Consider the following 25,949-nt stretch of genomic DNA (forward strand, 5'->3'; position numbering starts at 1 on the left):
CCAGCTGCTCCATGGCATGTGGGATCCTCCCGGACCGGGCACGAACCCATGTCCCCTGCATCAGCAGGCAGACTCTCAACCACTGCGCCACCAGGGAAGCCCTGGTTGTTGTTTTTAAAGGAAGAAAACAATCTGCTGCTGACAGGTCTTTCTAAGAACCGCTTTATCTTTGCCTGTAAAGGGAAAAGATCAGATTAAAGAACCAGCTTCTACTGGCTAGTGGCTTGGGAGGGTCAAGGGAAGTTTCCGCACTTGGTCTTGGGCTCCTTACTTGTTCCCCTCCGCCTTTAAAAGTCGTGGTTGGGGTCCCGCTATCCTGACTGTGGGGGACAGCCCACGGGAAGCTGGGCTGCAACTTCTCATCCTTCTCCCCTTGGAATCAGAGCTGCCTTAGCTGCCATTTCAAAAAAAAAAAAAAAAAAAGGAAAAATAAAGAGCTTCCATGTGAATAGATACCCCCTTTGAGTCACTTTTGAGTAATTTCTTTTGTAGCAGAAGCGGCCTTTCAAGAATTTGAGCACCTAGGGTAGAAAATTAAGTAATCTGGCATTCGCCTCACTTTGTCAGGTGAAAATTGCAAAGATCAAAAGAATGCAGGGGAGACCAGTCCAAAGAGTGTCTTCCCATGCTTTCTCCAAAGTGTATACACCTTTCTTCCTGGTCAGAATTGAAAACCACTTTTTAGAATTAATATCATGTGTGTATGTGTGGTCACGTCTCCATACAATGAGAATTTTAGAAATGGAAGCCAACGAAAGACTTGGGCTCCCAGGCAGTCCATCTTTTGGGCCTCTCACTGTTGTGGCCTCTCCCGTTGTGGGGCACAGGCTCTGGATGCGCAGGCCTAGTGGCCATGGCTCACGGGCCCAGCCGCTCCACGGCATGTGGGATCCTCCTGGACCGGGGCACGAACCCATGTCCCCAGCATCGACAGGCGGACTCTCAACCACTGCGCCACCAGGGAAGCCCCAGTCCATCTTTTTGAATGCTGGTGGGGGATTCTCACATTGCACATGGCCTGCTATACATTTAAGATGCTGGCTTTGGCTGTGGTGTTTATTTTTGTTGGTTGAGATTCTTACGTGTTTTTAATAGTCCTTCATTAAACTAATAACAACTTGCCAGCAGTGGCACCATGAAGGCCTAATTGCTCAGCACGGTCCGTGTGCTCCAAAGCTGTCTTGAAGTGACTGGGTTATTTTCGGTGGTGGATGGGGAAGCTGTGAGAGAACCCGCCCAGAACAAAGGAGCAGGGGGAGAAGAAAGACTCTAGATTGAGGGCTCTGGAGAAGTTTCTGCTGATGGGACCACATGCTGGTCCTGTGTCTGAACTGAGCATGGCTTTTCATGTCTGTTGGCAGGAAGCCTCCCGCTACCCATGATAGAGTGGTTCGTGGGGGGCAGAGGCAGATGGGGGTTGGGGACCATTTATCATCCTTCCCTTGGCTTTCCTTTAAAACAGGATCAGTTACCATCATTGCTGCCGGCTTGCATCAGAGCTGGGAGTTTTGAAAACTGAGAAACAGGTGCTTTGGCAGTAATTGAGTCTAACCATCCCATTGGACAGATGAGGAGATAAGAGAGCCAAAGAGTAAATGACTCAACCGGCTGTATAAAAAAATTAAATTAAATTAAAAAAAAATAAAGAGTAAATGACTCAAACTTAGCAAATATTAGCACGGTCAGAATGTGATCATGGATTTTAAGATTCAGTCCAGTGTTCTTTTGTTACTCTGGACGACCTGACTTTTCTGGTTGGTGTCCAGGCAGTTGAATGAAATGAAGCCCTCCCTTGCTACAGCCTGCCCAACCAGGGCAAATGGGCATGTGTTTCTTTGATTACATAATTAATCATTTTGTTGTTTTCTTCCTGATTATAAAAGGTAGTTTCACACAACAGAGAGGTGTAGAGAAGAAAGTGAAAATGACTGATAGACAGTCCCTACATCCTGAGATAATCACTATTAATGTTTGTTGTCTCCCCTGCCAGTCTTTTTAGCAAGTACACATTTTTAAAACAAAAACTGGATCTTACTGTTCAAGCAGTTTATGTTTTACTTTTTTAAAATTTTATTTTATTGAAGTATAGTTGATTTACAATGTTGTGTTAATTTCTGCTGTACAACAAAGTGATTCAGTTACACACATATATACATTCTTTTTTGTATGTTTTACTTTTTCCACATTAACAACCTTTAGTAATCTTCTCCACACTAAAAAAATTTTTGAAGTACACTTTTTTTTGTGCTCAAAAACATGAGGGCATTTGACTTGCCAAAAAAAAAAAAAAAAGGAGGAAGAAAGATAACAGTTCTTTACAAGGATAAAAGAAAAAGAAAATTCAAAATGCAAAATCATGTTGTACCAGTGCATCTTACTGCTTCAGAATGTCCTTCACCTCTTAGCTAAATTAATCTCTTAATCACTACGGGAGTATTCCTTTTTAAATATCAACTTTATTTAGGCATAATTTGTGTATATTAAACTACATCCAGTTAAATATATAATGCAGTGGATTTTAACAGTTGGGTGTATATACCCTGAAAATCATCACCACAATACAGAACATTTCCATCACCCCAAACAATTCTCTATGTCTTTTTTTGGTACATTTATTTATTTATTTATTTATTTTTGGCTGCGTTGGGTCTTTGTTGCTACGCATGGGCTTTCTCTAGTTGCCGCGAACGGGGACTTCTCTTCGTTGTGGCGCGTGGGCTTCTCACTGCAGTGGCTTCTCTTGTTGAGGAGCATGGGCTCTTGGCACATGGGCTTCAGTAGTTGTGGCACACAGGCTCAGTAGTTGTGGCTCACGGGCCCTAGAGTGTGGGCTCAGTAGTTGTGGCACACGGGCTTAGTTGCTCCGCGGCACGTGCGATCTTCCCGGATCAGGGCTTACTTGTGTCCCCTGCGTTGGCAGGCAGATTGTTAACCACTGCACCACCAGGGAAGCCCATGTATATGTCTTTTTATAGTTCATCCCTCTCTCCCAAGCCAGCAGCCACTGATCTGCTTTTGTACACTATAGAATTTTTATAATGGAGTTGTGCAATATGTACTCTTCTGTGTCTGGCTTCTTTCACCAACAGTGAATTTTTGTTTTAATGTAAAGTTTAAGAGGTGCTTCATATAGAAAAGTACAGAAACCATAAGTGTACAGCTCAGCCTATGTTATTTTTTTAGTTAATTAATTAATTTATTTTTGGCTGCATTGGGTCTTCGTTGCTGCACGAGGGCTTTCTCTAGTTGTGGAGAGCAGGGGCTACTCTTCATTGCGGTGTGCAGGCTTATTTCAGTGGCTTCTCTTGTTGTGGAGCACGCTTCAGTAGTTGTGGCACGCGGGCTCAGTAATTGTGGTGCGCAGGCTAAGTAGTGGCACACGGGCTTAGTTGCTCCGCAGTATGTGGGATCTTCCCGGACCAGGGCTTGAACCCCTGTCCCCTGCATTGGCAGGCAGATTCTTAACCACTGCGTCACCAGGGAAGTCCTCAACCTACGTTATTTTTAATAAATACTTTATCAGGATTAAGTTTCATTAACAGAGACCCAAAATAATAGTGGCTGGGACTTCCCTGGTGGTATAGTGGTTAGGAATCCACCTGCCAATGCAAGGGACACGGGTTCGAGTCCTGGTCCGGGAAGATCCCACATGCCCCAGAGCAACTAAGCCCTTGTGCCACTACTGAGCCTGCGCACCACAATTACTGAAGCCCGCGCCTAGAGCCCATGCTCCACAACAAGAGAAGCCACTGCAATTAGTCCGCACACCGCAACGAGGAGTAGCCCCCGCTCACCGCAACTAGAGAAAGCCTATGTGCAGCAACAAAGACCCAACACAGCCAAAAATAAAAAATAAATAAATTTACATAAGTAAGTAAATAAATAATAAAACCTGTGCATTAAAACCAGGTTTAGTTTCACAAACAATTTTTAAAAAAGTAGTGGCTAAGCAAAGCAGAAGTTTATCTGTTTCTTGTGTAAAAATCCTGAATCCATATGACAACTCCATTCCACCGAATTCTCAGGGACGCAGGCTCCTTCCAGCTCACGAGGTATGGCTCTTGTACTTGTATTCCGAGATGGTGACCAGAGCTCCAACCATCGCATCTGCCTTCCAGGCAGCAGGGTGAAGAAAAGGATAAAGGGCATGTGGCAGCTGTCTTTTAAGGCAGGTTCTGGGAGTCACAGTGCAACACTTTGGCTTCATCTTAATGGGCAGTTAGTACTTAATTGTGTGACTATACCTGCTGCAGGGGAGGTTGGGAAATTTCCCCCTCTCTCTGGGTAGCCATATACTTGCATGAAAATCAGGAACTCTAGGACTCAGAAAGAAGAGAGTAGATTGGGAGATACACCCATTACCTGTGCCACAGAGGCTCGGCGTTCTTTGTAGGGTTGTCTGTGGTGAGGCTCACCACCCTAATTGCTGGGCGTTTAGGTTTCCTCCAGGGCTTTGGCTGTGATGAATGTACTGTGGGCCACAGCCTGGTGCCCAGTCTCAGCCAGGGCCACATGTGGCTGTGTGCATTTACATGCAAATTAATTAAAACTTTTTAAAAAATTCAAAATTCAGTTTCTGAGTCACAGTAGCCCCATTTCAGAGACTCAGTAGCCACATTAGTCTTCAGTGAGTCTCAGCAGCTAGTGGCTACTCTGTTGGACGAGCAGATAGCAAACATTTACGTCATCGCAGAAACTTCTGCTGGACAACACTGCTCTCACTAAGGCAGCTTCTCATCAGGGTGTGCAGCCTGGTGGGCTGAGCGTGGGCTTGACTTTGGGCCTCCTAGACATCTCAGACAGGTGGCCTTACACAGTACCCAACCTGCAAACCATACGTGGTACCTCAGCGTAGTTAGCCTACACTTTTCAGGTTTCCGTGAGGCGAGGTCAGATGCACTCGGAGGTGGCCTCAGGAAGAGTCAGGCGGGTTGTTGGACTTACAGAAAATACTGACTTGGGTTTTAGCAGGGCCATTCTCCCTAGGTGGTGAGAGTGTTTGCATAAACTGCGGGTCACATGGGCCGCTCCTCCAGTTTTGTAGTCTTTTTGTGGGAGGGTGTGAGCGAAAGAAACAGCCCTATCCAACCCACCCCGATTCAGGATTGCAGAGACCGCACTTCGCTGAGGATGATTGCCTCTGAGTATTGCTATCACCCGGGAAATGGGCAGGGGCTTAAGGATGCCTGTCTTCTGAAAATCATGGTATTTTTAGCTCTGTGTTTAAAATAGTGAATAAATTTTCACTATTCACATGAATAGTTTAAAGCAGATCTAAATGCCCAGCGGATAGTGATAAATTTCACAGCTGAGCGATCTCATCCGGGTGCTATTCAGACATGATTTGACCAGCTCAGTGTGTTTATTTTTCTTTTGACAGTGATAAGTGGTAGGTGAGAGAGTGAGGATTTCAGGATGCATCATATGGTGATTAAACAGGCCCAGGGTCCCCTTAGAAGGGAGGGGTTGACTCTGCAGTGGCCCCTCCTCCCCGTGGTGTGGAGGCCAGACATCCAGGGGAAACTGGGAGGTGGTCCCAACCTGTGTTCCCCTGGGCCACGGGCACCCTCCTCTGCCTTTTCTCTGAGCGCAGTGACATAGAAGGTTAGAAGCACGCATTGGAGCTCAGGGCTCATGCGTTACAGCTCCTGCTTGGATGCTTCCAGTGACTGAGAGCACACTCCCTTTGCTTCGGTCTTTTCCGTTGTGGGGGGTCAACTCTTCTTGTTAGAAAGTTCTTGTCTTGCTGAGCTGGCCCCTCTGTGCCTTCCACTCACTGGCCTGGAGCAGCCTTGTGTGATCTGCTCCCTGGAGAGAACTAGGAAGCTGGGCTGCCAGGGCTCGAAACCCAGCTCTCCTGATCCTGACTGTACAACCTTGGGTGGGCTGCTTACCCCAGGTGCCTGAGTTTCCTTGCCTCTCACTGTGTGTAGTAACAGGACCTGCCTTGTAGGAACGTTGTGAAGATTAAATCAGTTGATAATATATGAAGCACTTAGAAACAGTTCAATAAGGTTAACTTTTTTTTTTAAAACATCTTTATTGGAGTATAATAGCTTTACAATGGTGTGTTAGTTTCTGCTGTATAACAAAGTGAATCAGCTATATGTATACATATGTTCCCGTATCTCCTCCCTCTTGCGTCTCCCTCCCACCCTCCCTATCCCACCCCTCTAGGTGGTCACAAAGCACTGAGCTGATCTCCCTGTGCTATGCGGCTGCTTCCCACTAGCTATCTATTTTACGTTTGGTAGTGTATATATGTCCATGCCACTCTCTCACTTCGTCCCAGCTTACCCTTCCCCCTCCCCGTATCAATAAGGTTAACTTTTGTTGTTATTTTTATTATTCTTTCCCATAAATCTTTTCTCCTCCTAGGCCTCCCGCTTTTGCCTCCTGAGCCTCCATGCAGGCCCAAGAGGCAGTCCTCTTTGATATCTGGTTGCAGAGGTCTCAGGAAGGTCTCTTGGACCCGGAGAGGGCTGGGGGTGGCCAGGCCACGTTTGACATACCATGGAATCAGCAGGGGACAGGGAACAGTGGGCCCGTGGAGCCAGGCACCGGGGGTGTGTCCCATGTGCATCACTTACCAGCCGGGCGTTCTTGGCAAGCCGTTGACCTTCAGTGAGCCAGCAAGGGGGACAGGCACACGCTTGCCGGGGTTGCCATGAGAATTTGGATGAGACCGTGTGTGCAGTGGCCTGGTGGGCTCACTGTAGGCGCTTTGTAAATAATCCGTAGGAGCCCCTTGTTGAAGGGAAGTCTGTGTTATGTCCCATCCAGTCTGTAGACGTTGGCTGGGGTTGGTTTGTCAACTGACCTCCAGAGTGGGTCGTGTTGTGAGGAAGAGGGGGGGCCCAGGGACACAGCCCAGGAGGCATCAGAGAGCCATTTCCACAATCTAACCATTGGGAAGCTAGGCCTTGGCATGTTGCCATGGTAACTTCGATAAAACCATTTGTTGGGCTCACCAACAGTTGGCTTCGTGGCCTCTGTGGTCAGTCCCTCTGCACGGCCTTAGGTGTCTCTCTGTTGCCCCAGGGCTGTCCCACTGTCTGCAGTCCCAGGGCAGGCCACAACTGAGCCAGATTCCCTGGAGGAATGTCACCACCGGAAGAGCCTTGAGAGATCGCGTCCAAGCCCTGAATTTAACAACCAAGGCCAAGAAGGCTCAGACAGGTGGAGTGATTATCCCAAGGTCACACAGCGACAAGGCAGACTGAGAACCAGAAGCCCTCTGAATGTCACGCGTGTGCCCCTCGTATCTCCCTATGCGCTTCCTCAGTTTGGCTGCTATGCCAGGAAGGGTGACTGGGCCTGTTTGGGCCCAGCCTTGGGTGTTTTCTGTTGCTCCTGGTCTCTGCACAGTGTCCCATCTAAAAGGTCCGGCGGTTCCATCCCAACTCAGCAGCTCCGGGGCAGAGCCGCAGAATGGACCTCAGTTCGCCCGTCAGCATCTCTCCAGCTCCTTCACTCTGCCTCTCCCCTCTCCTCTGCACGTGATGCTGCCAGACGCCAAGCGCGCCCAGCCAGGAATCGCCCTCCCCCCATCCCTGTGCACACGCAGCAGGTGCTTGGGGCTGGTGGTTGCCGTCAGGGAGCTGCTGAGACCTACAGTCTGCATTGCCTGTGTGGTGGGAAGGACTGGAGAAGCTCACAGGTACAGGCAGAGGTGGTACCTTAGGAAAGCATGCTCCCGGGTCAGGAGGCTGGATTCCTCAGCTCCGCCTGCAGCTGTAGGAGCCGGGGTCTGCGTGGATCCTGGCCTTTGCAGAGGAATAGCCAGAAGCAGAGTAAGGCCTGATGTAATTGCTGAGGAAGGGAAGGTTCATTTAGGGCCCCTGCCTTCTGGTCCCTCATTCAGCTGTCCTCATCTGCTGCCACCCAGGGAGCCAGGAGAGGGTCCTGCTCTGTTGGAAGCCCACCGAAGCTTCTAGAGGGCTCACGGGAACTTCTTCATCTGGAGTGGCCGCGTCCTGTCAGGGTGAGCCTGGCCACATCAGTGCTGTGTTTGATCTGTTTTATAAAAAACTGCATATCAACCAGAGAAGACATTTTTCCTCCCCGGGTCATTCCATTTTCTACCTTATCCCTCAGATTTTATAGTCCCGAATGTTTTTAAAAATGTTCTGTCTTTAATTAATTTTAAAAAATTAGGGGGAGTGAGGAAGAAATGTACTTATTTTAGCTTATTTCTCATTGTTACTAACTGGCTTCATAGTTAAAGGTCTCTTAAGGCACAAATCCATATATAGGCATCAGGTATTATGGCAAAATGCTTGTGTGGTTAGACAGAGGCAGAATACTTGCATTTTTTCCTGCATTGAGTGCTCTTGGAGAGAGAGCTGGTAACACGGAAAGAGCTGGGAACCTGAGGGTTGACTGGTGTCCCAAACAAGTCCACCCCCCCACCGCCACCCCCGTCACCTCCACTCAGGCATTACTTGGCATATGTGATTGTTTGGTTTTACATAGGATTTGAGACCCAGTTCAGATGCCACTTCCTCCATGCAGGCTTCCCTGCTTTGAAATGAAGCTTCTCCGCACAATCTCGTCCTTCTGTCTCCTGACGTGCTTTTCTATGTCTTTTCCCAGTGATGTTGTCAACTCCTTGAGGACGCCCTGTGTCTAATTCTGTCTTTGCAGCCCCCCACCCCCTGAGGGCACCCTCAGCCCCTCCAGGGTCCAGCGGGGCTTCCCACAGTGCACGCTCAGTACACATGGGTTGAAATGAGACCCAACCTTCAGTACCTCTTACGGAATATCGCTTTCTGCTGAGCATCATTGTGATTTGTGCACAGGTTTTATTTTCCTGCTAAGTTGGGGGTGGCGAACTTTTTCCAGAAGAGCTCGTTAGAAAATGTGGGCTTTGCCGACCATAAAGGGCTCTGCACAACTACTCAGATCTGTTGACAGCACACAGGCAACCACAGACAGTATGTAACTGAACTGGTTTCCAGTACAATGTTACTTATAACACTTGGCCCTAATTTGCTGACCCCCGAACTAGGTTATCAGCTTCTGAAGAGGCAAGTCTGTGTCTGATCTGCCTGGTGTCCAGCATAGAGCCATGCAACAACCCAGCGCTTCAGAAATGCTCATTTAGGGATTATTAAATTTATTTATTTATTTATTTACTTACTTACTTACTTATTTTTGGCTGAGTTGGGTCTTTGTTGCAGTGCATGGGCTTCTCATTGCGGTGGCTTCTCTTGTTGCGGGTCATGGGCTCTAGAGCACAGGCTCAATAGTTCTGGCGCACGGGTTTAGTTGCTCCGTAGCATGTGGGATCTTCCCAGACCAGAGGTCAAACCCGTGTCCCCTGCATTGGCAGGTGGATTCTTAACCACTGCGCCACCAGGGAAATCCCAGGGATTATTAAATGAAACAAAAGGCAGAAACTTGATCTGCACGTATGCATTCATCATCACGCAGCACTTCTGACCCAGGTACGCTCCCAACAGAAGTGCCTGCTCACAGCCACCAGAGGTCATGTACCAGGTGTCATAGCAGAGCCATTTGTAATGGCTCCAAACTGGAAACTACCCCAATGCCAATCAACAGAACAGATAAATTGCAGTATATTTGCACAATGGAATATAATGTAGCAATGAAAATAAATGCGTTATGTGTAAAAATACGGCTGAAGCTCACAAACGTGATGTCAAATTGAGACAGAAGATAGACACGAAGGATTACACCCTGTATGATTCTATTCATATAAAGTTTAAGGACAAGGAAAGTAAACCTGTGCCATTAGAAGTCAGGAGAGAGGTTACCTTTGGTGCATGGGTGACCAGGAGAAGGTCAGAGGGGGCTTCCTGGGGCACTGGTTACGTTCTACTCCTTGATCAGGGTGCTGGTTACACAGGTGTGTCTGGTTTGTGAAAATTCATCAAGCTGTGCACTTATGATTTGACCACTTTTCTGTGAATGTTATAGTTGAATAAAGCATTTTATTTATTCAACTGTAAAAGAAAAAAAGGGCTTCCCTGGTGGCGCAGTGGTTGAGGATCCGCCTGCCGATGAAGGGGACACGGGTTCGTGCCTCGATCCGGGAAGATCCCACATGCCGCGGAGCAGCTGGGCCCATGAGCCATGGCCGCTGAGCCTGCGCGTCCGGAGCCTGTGCTCCGCAACAGGAGAGGCCACAACAGTGAGAGGCCCGCGTACAGCAAAAAAAGAAAAGAAAAGAAAAAAAAAAGCCGTTTGTTCAAACAGTATTTGACCAGAGACTATCATCCATCGTTCCCATTCTGGCTGATGCCTCCCTCTGAGCACAGTTGTGGGCTCTTTGCCCTGTGAATGGGAATATGGGAGCCTGGTGCCTTCTTTCTACTCTCTCTCTCTCACGGGTACAAAAGCAGAACCCCGGGTCGTGGGACTTCCCTAGTGATCCAGTGGTTAAGACTGTGAGCTCCCAATGCAGGGGGCCCGTGTTCAATCCCTGGTCGGGGAACTAGATCCCACATGCTGGAACTAAAAGATCCCACACGCAGCAATGAAGATCCCGCCTGCTGCAACTAGGACCCGGCACAGCCAAATAAATAAATAAAGGTTAAAAAAAAAAAAAAAAAAAAAGAACCCTGGGTCGTGTGGGACCCAGGGGAGCCAGTGTCCCTGCCTTCCCTGCATTCTCTCCCCCAGCGGGCATGTGACGGCATCCCCGGGCTTCTTGTCTCCTTTGTAGAACATCGTGGCTGTGGGAGCTGGGTTCTGCGACGGCCTCCGCTGTGGCGACAACACCAAAGCCGCTGTCATCCGCCTGGGGCTCATGGAAATGATCGCCTTTGCCAGGATCTTCTGCAAGGGCCAGGTGTCCACGGCCACCTTCCTGGAGAGCTGCGGCGTGGCTGATCTGATCACCACCTGCTATGGGGGCCGGAACCGCAGGGTGGCCGAGGCCTTTGCCAGGACCGGAAAGGTAGCCCCCGGTGTGGGATCCCGGGCTGGGGAGAGCCGCTGTCCTGGGGGTGGAGGCTGTGTGTGCTGGGCTTGTCCTGCTAACTGCCATCTGCCTTTGCTTAAAAGCGCTTCAATCCTACACCCTCTGCCTTGTATGTCATTATCTTTTCTCGGCTCGCAGCTCTCCTCTGCTCTTAAAATAAGTGATGCTCTAGATTTTACAGGAGATTGTTTTCATCCTTTGTTTTTAAGACCATCGAAGAATTGGAGAAGGAGATGCTGAATGGGCAGAAGCTGCAAGGACCTCAGACTTCGGCCGAGGTGTACCGCATACTCAAACAGAAGGGGCTGCTCGACAAGTAAGTGTCCCATTGTCCATGAGGCCAGAGGAGCGGCCATCATCCCCCTGCCTTGCTCACAACCCCCAGCCTGGTCAGCACGTGAGCACAGGCATTTGATGAGTGTGTGCAGAAAGTTACTGGATTAGTTCCATCCTTTGTGTGATGTGAGGGTCTATGGCAGGAAACATCTGCCTACCCTGAAAATGAGCATTTACACAAAACACGAAACGAGGGAGGAAGGCTCAGCGCTGTAGGGCATAGTACAAAATAGGAAGTTTGAGATTCTGGCTTGTCCTGCAGGGTGTTTGGTAAGAGCTACGTGACGTACATTTTAAATTTTAAAAAAAGATTACTCTGTCCCTTTAAAAAAAGATATAGCCTTGTTAATGAAATGTCAATTCAGAAAAGAAGGAAGGACAAGTTCCCCCCAGGACTCCAGCACTAGAGATGCCCTGTTTAAGGTGTGAGGTATAGCCTTGTAGTCTCCCCACCCATCCTCGGCTGCCTGTCCAGGCGGGTCACGTGCTAGAGGTGGCTTGGATCAGCTTGCTCTGCTGCGGGATGGAGGGAGGAAGCCCGGTAATCCCACAGAAGCTGCCCAGCGTCTGAGGCTGCCACAGCCCTTCCTCCTTTTGATTTGCTAAGCCTGTCTCCGTAATCACGATGCCACCACACCACCCAGTAAATGCCTGGGCGTCCTTAACTCTCCTGTAATAGTCTGGAGAGGTGGGTGCCTGGGAGAGTGGAGAGCTGGTCCCCAGCGTGCACTTCTCTGCACCGGGAGGTGGGTCACGAGTCTGCCATCAGCTCCCTTACCCTCTACAGGTCAGTCTAGATGCTGCTGGTCCCAAGCACCTGCATCTTGACCCTGCCGCCTGCATCCAGCTCTCCCCCTTGTTCAGCCGTCCAGTTCCCTATTGGAAGTTAGAAATGAGGGGCAACAGAGCATTTGTCTTCCTTCCTTAATTTGCATTTGATTTTTTTGAAACGGCTTTCAATGCCAGCCGGGCGGGGGGGGGGGGGGAGTCATAAACAAGCCTCGGAGGAGGAGAACTACCTTTCAAGCATGATTAAAAGGAAAATACCCATGACATGCTTGGTTTTCCTTACCTATTTAACAGCAGACACTGATGGGTTTGTGTGTGATTGGGGCTACTTTAATGACCGTTAAGTCTTTATCAGGAATTTTTGTTTTAAGTCTTAAAAAAAATACCTGGGTGTTTGATGATGGTGAGTCTCTCCCAATCACAGTTTTAAAGTGGCATCTGTGTGCAACCAAGGTCGAGTCCTAGGATCCCACAGTAGTATACAGATAGGATAGGGTCCTGTCCTTTGATAGGATTCTATGAGTTGACACACTGGCCTGTGTGAGTCTGTGTGTGTTGTCTAACTACTGGAGGATACAGGCTGGAACAGGTGTTCTGGGATCAGTACCTTCCTGTTTAAAAGCAAGTGTAACCAAGCAGGAGAAACCTGCCTCTCCACAGTCATGTCCCATTTTCTTCTGATTAGAAATTGACCCGGCCATCCCTGTGCTTAGTGAGGTCGCTGCTGGATTGAGGGGCACCTGCCCTTCTCCCAGGCCTAGTGTCGAGTCCCATGGGTCCATCCCCCACTGCGCCTGCCCCCAGTGGCACAAGTAGAGCCAAGTCCTGCTATTCTCCCTTTGCACCGCCGCTTACCTGGATTTCTTTCTTTTCCATTCCAGCCATCACCGTGCTGGTCTTCCTCCATTTCCTTCTCCCTTCCCTGCTATAGAAAGAGCGCTGAGCAGGAGGACAGTGGCCTTGTGTCTCATTGGCTGTGTGGTCTTGGGCAGGTCATGTTTTTAGCTGCTCTGTGCCGTTTATCCACAAAGTCAAAGGGGTAGACCAGATGACTACTGTGGTGACCTCTAACTCAGAGGCCACCTGCTCTTAGAGAAGGAGGTCCACAGGCCTTAGGTTGGCATCTCAGTTGAGTACCAACTTTGTTTCTAACAGTGTGTCCTGTGACCCCTGCTTTAGTGGAAGCGGACCTCCCTTGGCCCCAGCCGCCTCCTTCTCAGACTCCTGTGTGCATCTGTCCTGCGGTTTGGCCTGCCTGGACACCCCCTTATGAGCATCTCAGCCATCACCGCCCACAAGGCAAGCCAGGTCTGTCCTCAGAGAACCTCTTTTGTATCCTCCAGATACAGATCATTTTCCCTGCTTTGAACTTACTGTTTAGAGCAGCAGTTGGCAAACTTTCTCTGTAAAGAATCACATAACAAAGATTTCATCTTTGTAGACCACATACAGGACTCTGCCCTATAGTCTTTGTTTCTGTTCATAGTTCTTTAAAAATGTAAAAATGATTCTTAGCCTACAGGCGGCACAAAAACAAGTCACAGGCCAGACTTGCTTCTCAGGCCATGGTTTGCCAGCCCCTGGTTTAGACACTATTGCTGCTAATGTGCTATGGACTTATTGCATAAACTTACAATTTTACTTTTATTTTTCAAATTTGGGGGGGGGGCACATGCTTTTGGCAGAAAAAAAAATTAAAGTCATACAAAAAGGCACACAGGGGCTTCCCTGGTGGCGCAGTGGTTGGGAGTCCGCCTGCTGATGCAGGGGACACGGGTTCGTGCCCCGGTCCGGGAAGATCCCACATGCCACGGAGCGGCTAGGCCCGTGAGCCATAGCCACTGAGCCTACGCGTCCGGAGCCTGTGCTCTGCAACGGGAGAGGCCACAACAGTGAGAGGCCCGCATACCACAAAAAAAAAGAGAGAGAGAAAGAAAAAGGCACACAGGTTAAAGTGGGTCCTGATCCCTACCCCTGATGGAGGTGGATTTCTCAGGGTTCAGTGAACTTTCCACATGGCCCTTTTGTTTGTGTGATGGGTAACGAACTCCACAGTCTGCTTTGTCCCTTTTCATCACTTCAGAATTTTTTTTTGGCTGTGCCATGCAGCCTGTGGGATCTTAGTTCCCCAACCTGGGTTCGAATCTGTGCCCCCTACATTGGAAGTGTGGAGTCTTAACCACTGGACCGCCAGGGAAGTCCCCTAGGATACATTTTGAAAATCATTCCACATCTGCACCTAGAGGTCTCACTTAATGGCTGCAGAACATTCCATGGTGTGGGAGAACCTCAGTTTATTTATTAACCAATCTTCTCTTGATAGACATTAAGACATTAATAGACATTGTTGGGGTTTTTCTGCTGTTGTGAAATTTGCTTTATTTAATGTCCTTGTGCCTGTGTCTTTTTGACCACGTGTGAGTATCAGGTGTTTGTATTAGTCTGCTTGGGCTGCCACAGCAAAATGCCACAGACAGAGTGGCTCACACAACAGAAATTTGTTTCTCACAGTTATAGAGGACAGAAATCGAAGGTGTTGGCAGGGTTGACCTCTCTGAAGCCTCTTCTCCCCGCATCTTCTCGTGGTCCCCCCTCTCTGTACGTCTGAGTCCTAGTCTCCTTTTCTTATGAGGACTGCAGCCATATTGGTTTAGGGCCCATCTTTTTTTTTTTTGGCCACACCACCGGCGTTTGGTATCTTAGTTCCCTGACCAGGGATCGAACCTGAGCCTTCTGCATTGGAAGGCAGAGTCTTAACCACTGGACTGCTGGGAAGGTCCCACGGTCCATCTTAATGAACCCTTTTCACTTAATTACCTCCTTCAGTGCCCTGTCTCCAAATATAGTCATTCTGAGGGGCTGGGGCATTGGGTGAGTTTGGGGGAGGGGTACAATCAGCCCATAACAGTGTTGTAAGTTCCTTGAGGGCTGGGGCCTCATTTATAATACTGCACATCCCTGCTCATGATTGAGGCCTGACACATCTAAGCCCTCAGTATCCATTAGTAGGATAGCTGATTTATTTGGTTTATGCCCATTTTTTAATAAAATATTTTGTCTTCCTTTCACTTTTTGAAAAAAAAATTTATTTTTTGGGAAGTATTGTTGCTGTGCAATATTATATGCTACAGGTATACAATATAGTGAATCACAATTTTTAAAGGTTATACTCCATTTACAGTTATTATAAAATATTGGCTATATTCCTCATGTTACAAAATGTATGCATGTAGCTTATTTTATACATAATAGTTTGTACCTCCTGTTCTCCCACTCCTGTATTGCCCCTCCCCCCTTCCCTCTCCTTGTGCTTGCTGGTAACCACTAGTTTGTTCTCTATATCTGTGAGTCTGCTTCTTTCTTTGTTATATTCACTTGTTTGTTGTATTTTTTAGATTCCACATATAAGTGATATGGTACAGTATTTGTCTTTCTCTGACTTATTTCACTTAGCATAATACCCTCCAAGTCCATTTGCTGCAAATGGCAAAATTTCGTTCTTTTTTTTGGTTGAGTAGTATTCCATTGTTTATATATACCACATCTTCTTTATCCATTCATCTGTTGATGACCATTTAGGTTGCTTCCATATCTTGGCAATTGTAAATAACGCTGCTATGAATATTGGGGTGCATGTATCTTTTCAAATTAGTGCTTTTGTTTTTTTTCAGATATATGCCCAGTAGTGGGATTGCTGGGTCGTATGGTAGTTCTATTTTTAGTGTTTTGAGAAACCTCCATACTGTGGAGCCACCTCCACAGTGGCTTTACCAACTTACATTCCCACCAATAGGACTGTAATTTTTTTCCACATCCTGGCCAACATTTGTTATTCGTGTTCCTTTTAGTGATAGCCATTCTGACAGGTGTGAAGTGATATCTCATGGTGGTTTTGATTTGCATTTCCCTGATGATTGAGCATCTTTTCATGTGCCTGTTGGCCATCTGCATCTCCTCTTTGGAAAAATGTATATTCACTTCTTCTGCTCATTTTTTAATTGGGTTGTTTGTTTTCTTGTTGTTGAGTTGTATGAGCTGTTTATACATGTTGGATATTAACCCCTTATTGGTCATACCATTTGCAAATATCTTCTTCCATCCACTAGGTTGTCTTTTCATTCTGTTTATGGTTTCCTTGTCCTCCTTTCACTTCTAACCTTCTTTAGAGAGTTCCCCAAACTGATCTAATTGGCTTTGTAGCATTTTAAAATTTAGAAAATAGCATTTAGATGGGCATTATAACTTAGTGGTTGAGTGTTGGCTACAAAGTCAGAAACTGTGCCTCAGTTTCCTCATCTATAGAGTGGAGATAATATTATCTACCTCATAGGGCAGTTGTGAGGGTTAAATAAATTACTTATTGATAGAAATCCCCCCTCTCCCTACCTCTGTATCACTTGTTAACATCTCATCTACAGAACACATTTTGGAAATGGCTGGTCATAAAATTGCTCTTGGCTTCAAGAGCAACGCCCAGTTAAAATGCCTTGAACAGTAGGGTTATTTTTCTCACGTAACAAAGAATCTGGAGGTGGACATTATTGGTGTTGGCTCAGTGCCTCTGGATTAGAAGCTTAGTGATCTTGTTAACCTTCCCTCAAAGCTTCAAGATGGCTCCGGCAGCTCCAAGCATCACATACACAACTGCACTCAGGGGCAGGGAGCAAGGGCAGTCTGGGTAGCAGATTTTTCTTCCAGTGCCTCTCAAGGAGAGAAAGATCTTCCCCAGAAACTCTCCCAGGTGTATTGTGTCTTGCTGGCTAGAAATTACTGGGCCAATTCTAGGTGAAAGGCTGAGAAAGTGAGCCTTAGGCTATTTCCAATCTCGATAAGGAGAGAAGGGGGTTGGGAATGGTTTCGGGTAGCCACTTAGCACCTGCCACCCTGCTTGAGGGACATACAAGTTGTTCTCATCTTAGGAAGAGGAAAACTCAGCCATGGAAGGGGTTGAAATCTCCAGGCTCTAACTCCCATTCACAAGAATTTATTCAACAAATATTCACTGAGCACCTGCCCCTTGCCTGCACTGGGCCAGGCTGTGCTGATGCAGAGGTGAACAAACTAGGCTTGGGCCCTGTCCTCTCGAACAGTCTGGGACCCCTATGGCTGCATTTATAAGCTGTTTATTTATTGCACATCCACCATGTGTCAAGTGTTGTACTGTCCACCTTACACACAAGTCAGTTACTACAATAATCTTGAGTGTCCAGCTCCATTTTGCAGATGAGCAACAGGGTCAGAGGGTTTGTGAAACTTGCCCAAAGTTAATAGGCTGTGGAGTCAGATTTGATTCTCTACCTGACTCCAAAAAAACCCCAGAACATTCTGAACCTTAAAAAAACCACAGTGGGGCTTCCCTGGTGGCACAGTGGTTGAGAGTCCGCCTGCCGATGCAGGGGACACAGGTTCGTGCCTCAGTCCAGGAAGATCCCACATGCCGCAGAGCGGCTGGGCCCGTGAGCCATGGCCCCTGAGCCTGCGCATCCGGAGCCTGTGTTCCGCGACGGGAGAGACCATAACAGTGAGAGGCCCGCGTACCGCAAAAAAAAAAAAAAAACACAGTGACAGACTGTCATAAAGACATATGACTAATCAGCACTGTTTGCTGTTCTTAAATTACATGGTCATTATAGGATGCTTAACTAGATAATTTTCAGAATGGCTTTTAAGATTCCTGTGATTCTTTCAAGCTCACTTTAGGCTGTGTGTGTGTGTGTGTGTGTGTGTTTAAAAGCCTGATTGAAATTATAAAATTATTTCCTTAGTGATTTTTGCCATAAAAAAATAAATAGGGCCTCCCTGGTGGCGCAGTGGTTAAGAGTCCGCCTGCCGATGCAGGGGATACGGGTTCGTGCCCCGGTCTGGGAGGATCCCATATGCCGCGGAGCGGCTGGGCCCGTGAGCCATGGCCGCTGGGCCTGCGCATCCGGAGCCTGTGCTCCGCAACGGGGGAGGCCACGGCAGTGAGAGGCCCACATACCGCAAAAAAAAAAAAAGAAAAAGAAAAGAAAAAGAAAATAAATAAATAACTAACTTGCTGAGCCAGCAGTGCCCTGGGATAATGTTATCTTTTCTTACAGTGGATTCTTAGCTCACTCCTTCGTGCCGTCATCCATTTCAAACTTTCATTTATACCTGTGTTCACATCTTGGAAGAAAAGGCAGAATAAACCCCACTTCCAACATGAGGTCAGCGCTTCGCTAATTGTGGGTCCCCACGTTGATTCTTTTGAGAATGTTCCAGGCCTGCATTATTTATGGTGCTGTGTGGGCTGCCTCATCTTCATTCTTGGATGATTCATTTTGGAGAAGCAAGAGCAGTACCTCCCTGCGATTTAAAATTTATTCTCCAACCTTTTAAAATAGTGATAGTGACAAAAACTTGGATTCATTCTAGATTTGGCCAAGAGCCTGAGCCACAACTCTTGATGTCATTGACCACAGATCACCCTGTAAAGACTACCCTGGGATGTTAGTGTAGACAGCGCACTCCAAACAACAAGGCAGGGGATGGTTTAGGTTGTACCAAGTTCTTAGAGCCACCGTGCAGAGGCTCTCTGCAGACCAAATAATGGAGGGATGTGAAGGCGGTCGCTTTGCTTTCCAATACTAACATATGCTAGTCTGTAGTCGGTTAGGCAGGAGAGAAAGACTAGTTGGTTCTGTGAGGTAGACCAGATGGCTTAACTTGTCTTTTCCTGTCCCCTTGACCAGGTTTCCATTGTTCACTGCAGTGTACCAGATCTGCTACGAAGGCAGGCCTGTTCAAGAGATGTTGTCTTGTCTCCAGAGCCATCCAGAGCATGTATAAAGTGAACCTTGCAACCTGTCAGGGAAAGGCCTGCCTTTCCAATCAGTCATTTGGATTCAGATGGAAACCGGGACTTGGCAACAAGATGTTTGCTTGACTGTAATCCCATCATGGGTGTGTATGAATTTTTACAGGTTCATTTTTGAATTGCGAGATGAAGTTCATTGGCTAAGATGTTACTGGGCAACATCTAGACGCACATATATGAACGTGTGAGTGTGTGTTCCTTTTTCATTCTGTGAATATTTCTATGAACCAAAATTAAAGGCCTTTTTTAAAAATCATTTTTGAAATTTTCCCACTGTGGTAGCTTATCAGATTGGAACTATCACAGCTAAAAGTTTTGGATCTAATTCCTGTGTATTCCAGTGAAGGAATTTTTTTTTCTCATTCTCTTGAGGTTAAAATTTAACCAACATTAACATGGTAAAGTGGACGAGTGAGTGAGTTCAAAGATCAACATACTGTAACTTTTAAACACTTTCTCAAAGCCAATGTAATTAACTACTTTGAATTGTGGGCTGATCTTTTTTTTTTAAACAATTACTTATTTTTAATTAGGTAATCCACTCATATTTTCCTCTCACTGCAGTTTTCTGCATTTTTAGCCTCTTTTCTCTTTATTAGCTACCAGAATGTGCTTTCATAAAGGCTCAGCAGTGGCAGAAGACAGAAAACTCATCTGGGACTTTTCTGCTGTGACTGACACATTCTTCTGATTAATGACACTTGTATGATGCTTTTTGTCAGGTCGTACTTTTGTGCAAATATTTCCTTTAAGCCTCACAGATCCCCTGAAAGGGGGCTGCTGTTATTCCTCTTTTAAGGTGCAGTCACTGTGCCTTGTCGCCCAGTGAGTAGGGGCACAGCCAGAGGCTCTCAGACATCACTGAGCTGGTTTGAGCTCCCGCTAATTGGTTGTCTCAAATGCCATTTGCAGCCTTTCTTGAGGCCGTCGGCAGGCTTCCTGCAGCTGAGGCTTGTGTGGGTCCTTGTCTAGAAGGATATCACTCAGTGTGGACCTCACTCCAGCAGCTTCACTTGGAGTCTCTTAGAAATGCAGGTTCCCGGGTCGCACCCCAGACCTCTGAAGTGGGGGTATTGTGTCTCTGCTTTGACATGCCTTCCATGTGTTTCAGTGCTCACTACTGTTTGAGAACCACTACTGTAGAAAATTAATTTTAGACTGGCATTTCTCAAATCATGTTCCATAGGAAAGGAGTGTCCCGGGATCCAGTGGTGGTTCCGGTGTTCCCTGGCAAGGTCCAGTGAGTTTGGGGAAAGCTGCATCTGTACACCCCTCCTGAAGGGGTAGAATGTGTGTTAGTGGAACCTGTTTATTTAGCCCAGCAAGTCCCAGACAGATTGTGGAGATTTTTTTTTTTTTTTTTTTTGGCAAGGAGACTTGCCAAAGTTTCCAGGCTGAGGTGACCTTAGGACAGCTCAAGTATACCCTTCACTCTCTGCAAAAAATGAGGATGAATACTACCTGTGGTGTTGTTCATTCTGAACCTTTACAGTTCAGGTCTGCCATGGATCTTTGACGTAGCTTTAAGGTGACACTATGAGGTACAGCCAAGTGGATGTCAACCTCGCTGAAACGCACATTGTGTGGACTAAGTGCTTTTAATTCTAGAATTAGAATGGGAATTACTGTATCTTCGTAAATGTGATTGGTTTCAGGATAGCATTGCAGTTACCTTACATAGTACTTGATAAGTGTTTAAGGGAATGTATGAATGTCTTACATATTCATGGATTTTCAGTCACTTTGAGATTTTGACCTTTTTTATTTTCCAGCTTGGGACTTTTTCCCTTCTATACCCAAAATGATTATAGAACAGGTTTTGTGGGAATTTTAAAAACTCCTATACACAGAAGTATATGAAAGCACACAAAATGCTACAAATTTCATTGATTTTAGGGCCACTGTTAAGTCAATCCATTTTTGCTTGTCTCATAATTAATCTTTTTTTTTTTTTTTTTTCTTTTTGCGGTATGTGGGCCTCTCACTGTTGTGGCCTCTCCCGTTGCGGAGCACAGGCTCCGGATGCGCAGGCCCAGCGGCCATGGCTCACGGGCCCAGCCGCTCCGCGGCATATGGGATCCTCCCAGACCGGGGCACGAACCCGTATCCCCTGCATCGGCAGGCGGACTCTTAACCACTGCGCCACCAGGGAGGCCCTCATAATTAATCTTTTGAAAAGTTTGTACATAGGTAACAAAGTGTTGCTTTTTAAGATACATAAAGGGCTGTAAGCTAATTGTGGTGTCTGTCAAGTAGGATCATCAGATGTGAGGAATTCGGATTTTGTCTTTTGTATATTCTCATCTGCATTCAGCTTCCTACTCTGGGTTTTTGTACTTGAGTGTTTTTTCTTTATAAATGCCCTCTTACCACTCTGAGGTCTTCTGACTGTACCTCTTGAACATAATTATAATATTCTGCACATATAGAAAAAGGTAAATTTTATATAAGTTTGTGCTTTGCTAACTGTAGATATTTATTACTCTACGAGTTATCTATTTTTATAACCACCTGTGGTCCATCATTTATTTTAATTCACCTTTCTTACTAATTATGGTAATAGGGGAGGGAGACATCTAGAAGAGAAGCTTAATTTATACTGTTTCAGCCAAATCTGTGAATGTAAAAACTACACTGTTGCCTTGTATAATCCAACCTACTATAATGTGGAACAAATATCTGTCTTGAAACCCATCCTAGCAGGTGGAATTGAGCTAAACTCCTTCTGGTTTTTCATTTAACTCTTAGCTATAACATTGGCCCCATGGTATCGGCCCAGGGAGTAGTGAGGTGCCACTGTACAAAGGAATCTTCAGTTTTTCCACTAGCTCTAATCTGAGCCTTTTACCTACACACGTACCATGTTTGTTTACAGACTGTAGGTGGATATAATTTGAAAGCTTGATTTAATAAACATTTAATCCCCCAAACCTGTGCTACTTATCCTGTTTTTTAAAATCAGCTTATTTAATAGTTTTATTTGTTTAAGAAGCTCTTTTTTTTCTCCCTGAATTGTGTTGCATTGACAACAATAAAAAGGCAAATTTTAAAAGAAAGGCTTTATCTCTAATGCACTGCTCAAATACATCTGCTTCCATTTGTCTGTGTTCCTTTCTATTGCTTGCTGATCTTTTTATATAATTGTAAGTGTAGGATGGAGGCCTTCCAGTTGCAGCCATCCAGTGGACTGTGAGGGAAATCCCCAGGAGCCTGAAACAAATGGGGGCTGATGGCCAGAGCAGTAAGGCTTTGAGGTGGCTCTGTGGCTTCAGGGGAGGGTGTGGGAGTGCCCTCCATTATCACCTGGGGGTTTGGGCTATAAAGCTTATGCTAGAACCTCCAAGGGCTACACTGTTGGGAAGAAAAGGGCTAAGAAAACACATGTATGGGCAGAAGCAAGAAAGTTGGACTCCAGGTAGAGAAAAAGGTCTCTGCTGAAAACCTGTGATCATGCCAGCACCACAAACAGGCTTTGGGTTTGAATTTTTATATCCAGGAACCACAAGCCAAAGTTAGCATAAACGTTGGAACTTGGGCCAGTAATGCCAGTAGGTAACTGAGAGAAGCAAAAACAAAAACACCTGCAGAAATCACTCTGGATCCAGGCTGCACAGGCTTCCCATAAGTATGCACTTCCTACAAATATTCTCACTGAATATGCACTTTTAAAATTATAAAATAATTGCAAAATAGTTCATTATGAGTGGAAGTCAACAGCTTTTTGGAAACAGAAGAATTAGATGCCCAGATATTTAATTGAGCAAAATGAGAGATGCTTTGAGGGGCAATTTTAAAAATAGAGACATAAAAGGAGGATTAAAGAATTAAGGTCAAATTACTGTTGGGAGTGGAGGAACAACAAAGGAGACTTGAAAACAAACCTATTAGAACATCTTGAGATGAATATAATTTACCTTATGTCTTTGGACAGATTAAAGAGTAGATTTGACAGAGCTGTAGAGGGAATTAGCAAACTGGAAGATAGGTATGAAGATGTTAACAGAAAGTAGCAGAGAAAATGAGAATTTAAGGAGTAAGTAGAGGATAGGATAAGATTCAACATACATCTGAGAGAAGTTCCAGAAGAAAGAAGAGAGAGAGGCAATTTTTGAAAAAATAAAGTCTGAAATTTGTCCAGAATTTATTGTATGTGATCAATTTTGTTATTCTCCCAAATATATTTCCATTAAAATTTTACCACATAATCTTTATAACTTTTTATGACTACTTGTAAACTTAAGTTGACGGTGAACCTTTTCTTTCTTTTTTATTTTGAGGAAATAAGTTGTATGAGAAAGCTATAAGCATAATCTACTAATTTACTGAAGGTATGATTGATTTGAGTACTGAAGCAAGCTGCATCCCCTTTGGTTTGGATGAGTACTGAAACAAGCTGTGTCCCCTTTCGTTTGGATGAGTACTGAAGCAAGCTGCATCCCCTTTCGTTTGGGTGGGAGGTGTAGCACTGTGGCAAGGCTTGGGTTCAGGATCATGCTTCATTGTCTTAGTATACATTTGGTCAAGGCAGCCAAGTCCTCTTTGAAGCGCATTTTCCTCATTGTTTAAGCCGGAATAATATCCATGCAGTCTAGCTCAAAGGATTACTGTGAAGGTCAGTGAAAAGCAGGAAATCTTTTTTTTTTTTTTTACATCTTTATTGGAGTATAATTACTTTACAGTGGTGTTAGTTTCTGCTTTATAACAAAGTGAATCAGTTATACATATGTTCCCATATCTCTTCCCTCTTGCGTCTCCCTCCCTCCCACCCTCCCTATCCCACCCCAGGAAATCTTAACATATTAAAGGAGAAAGATTTATAGCTGCTTATGGCAGAGACAAGGATATATATTAACGAAATTATAAAATTTTTTCTGAGATACACAAACTACATTTCCCAGCCTCTCCTGCGGTTAGGTGATTGAATTCTGTCCAACGACATAGGGAAGAAAAAAATGCCACTTCCTAGGGTTACAATTCTGTTTGTCTTTACTCTTTTCCTGCGTGCTGACTAGATATCAATTTCCAGGATGACCTGGAAGCCGTATGTTGGCTCTTAAAGCCTGGATTCCTACATGACTGTGTGGAGAAAGTCCCCCCACCCTCGGTCCACGTTGGACTGTGATAGTTACAAAAATCATTATTATGCCACTGAGATTTAAGTGTTATTTATTACAGCAGCTGGCATAACTTACCCTAAGATGTTGCTAAAAAGACATTTGAGGAGTTAAGACGAGATGGAACTTACAGATATATCAAGAGATTTCAGAGAATTTATACATTGGTTCCTATAGCATCCTAGTATCTATTTTGGCATCGCTTGTTTGGACACAGGAGGCTGTATTGGAATGTGAGTGGGTACACTGTGGTTATGTCTGTTCCTCTCCTCCCAGGACTAACTAGCTAAGTCCAGACTTTGTATATGTAATTGTCCCTTCTCCAGAATTAATGCCGTCAAGTTCCAGGATTTATAATGTGTGCATATATATTTTTTTGGGGGGATCATGCTACATGGCTTGGTGGGATCTTCGTTCCCGACCAGGGATTGAACCCAGGCCCTGGCAGTGAAAGCTCCGAGTCCTAACCACTGGACTGCCAGGGACCTCCCTAACATGTGCTTCTTTAACACTGGAGTGTCCTTAAGTTGTCTTCCTCATTTCAAAAGCTTCTAATTAGAAAAGTCATTAGATTTTCAATAAGCCTACATTCCCGCTGTCAACTCTAAAAACCTCGTCTACGGCTTCCCAGGTGGCGAAGTGTTTAAGAATCTGCCTGCCAATGCAGGAGTCACGGGTCCGAGCCCTGGTCCAGGAAGATCCCACATGCTGCGGAGCAACTAAGCCCATGCGCCACAACTACTGAGCCTGCGCTCTAGAGCCTGCAAGCCACAACTACTGAAGCCCACATGCCTAGAGCCCGGGCTCCGCAACAAGAGAAGCCACGGCAATGAGAAGCCTACACACTGCAACCAAGAGTAGCCCCTGCTCACCACAACTAGGGAAAGCTCGCACGCAGCAACAAAGACCCAGTGGAGCCAAAAATAAAAAATAAATTTTTAAAAATAATAAAAAATAAAAACCTTGTCTAGCTGAAGCCAAAAGGAGTGACTCTTCACCTCCACTTCAAAAACTAAAGAATGAAACATCTCTGAATTTTACACATTGAGTGAAATTGAGCCATTGGAAAGGTACCTTCATCATTGAACTTGTAATTTGTCAAGTTGGTGTTATTCAACTTGTTGCAAATGGAAATACAGTGCTTTTATGCTTTGATAGAAGTGTTATTTGTGATTCTTTTTTGTTATAGCTCTTATTTAAAATAATCTTTGGGAAACAGTCGTTTGATTCCAAAATAAAGTCCATTTGCCCACTGCCCAAGTAGCCACTGTTAACTAATTTCTAATGTGCTCTTCTAGAATTTCATTTTACATAAGCAAATATATACTTAATCCCTTTCCCATTTTCCTACACAAAATAGAGCTTACTATACACCTTGTTTTTTTTTCAATTAACATTATATCTTGACCATCTTTTATATCAGTGGTTTGTTTTAAGCAACTTTTTAAGAACTGTTTATTTTGAAATAACTGTAGATTCACAGGAAGTTGCAAAGATAGTACAGAAAACTCTCAGGGCCACCCAGTTGCCCTGAATATATCAACACCTAGTTTTTAAAATTGTAAGTTAAAATAATAGTGGTAAAGCACTTTTAGCTTTACTACTCTGGTTCCTCATATATATGAATTTATTTAATCCTCAAAATTTATCATCCCATATACAGACAGGAAAGCTAAGGCACAAAGAGGCTAAAGAACTTACCTAACAGAGATAGTAATTGATAAAGCCAGGATTCAAACTCAAGCAAGTTGCCTTCAGAGTTTGGGTTCTTAAATTTTAGGTTATGTCACCTCCTTTGAGTAATGGCCATTCATGGTGAAACAAAATCAGACAGTGACTGGAAAGGTCAAAGATGCAATCAATCAATTCTTCCTGAAAACTTGTATACATACACAGTGTTCATGCATGTATTAGATATTAAAAC

At 45.4% G+C, this 25,949-nt stretch overlaps 1 protein-coding gene across 5 annotated transcripts in view; it reads left to right on the forward strand.

The window, feature by feature from the left end:
* GPD1L (glycerol-3-phosphate dehydrogenase 1 like) overlaps positions 1-25,184 on the forward strand; it is a 71,441-nt gene extending 46,257 nt beyond the window's left edge. For 2 of the 5 annotated variants that reach the window (XM_060109532.1, XM_060109537.1), the window contains exons 6-9: positions 10,691-10,924; positions 11,158-11,264; positions 13,229-13,381; positions 18,787-18,873. In XM_060109532.1, the coding sequence (XP_059965515.1) occupies positions 10,691-10,924; positions 11,158-11,264; positions 13,229-13,346 (459 nt within the window). In that variant the 3' untranslated portion in view covers positions 13,347-13,381; positions 18,787-18,873. Of the gene's footprint in view, positions 1-10,690; positions 10,925-11,157; positions 11,265-13,228; positions 13,382-18,786; positions 19,168-24,656 lie in introns of those variants that run through there. The other 3 variants (XM_060109534.1, XM_060109536.1, XM_060109533.1) reach the window with 3 other exon arrangements.
* The last annotated feature ends 765 nt before the right edge of the window (positions 25,185-25,949 follow it).

Source organism: Mesoplodon densirostris, chromosome 10 (genome assembly GCF_025265405.1).
Source record: "Mesoplodon densirostris isolate mMesDen1 chromosome 10, mMesDen1 primary haplotype, whole genome shotgun sequence".
Lineage (NCBI taxonomy): Eukaryota > Metazoa > Chordata > Mammalia > Artiodactyla > Ziphiidae > Mesoplodon > Mesoplodon densirostris.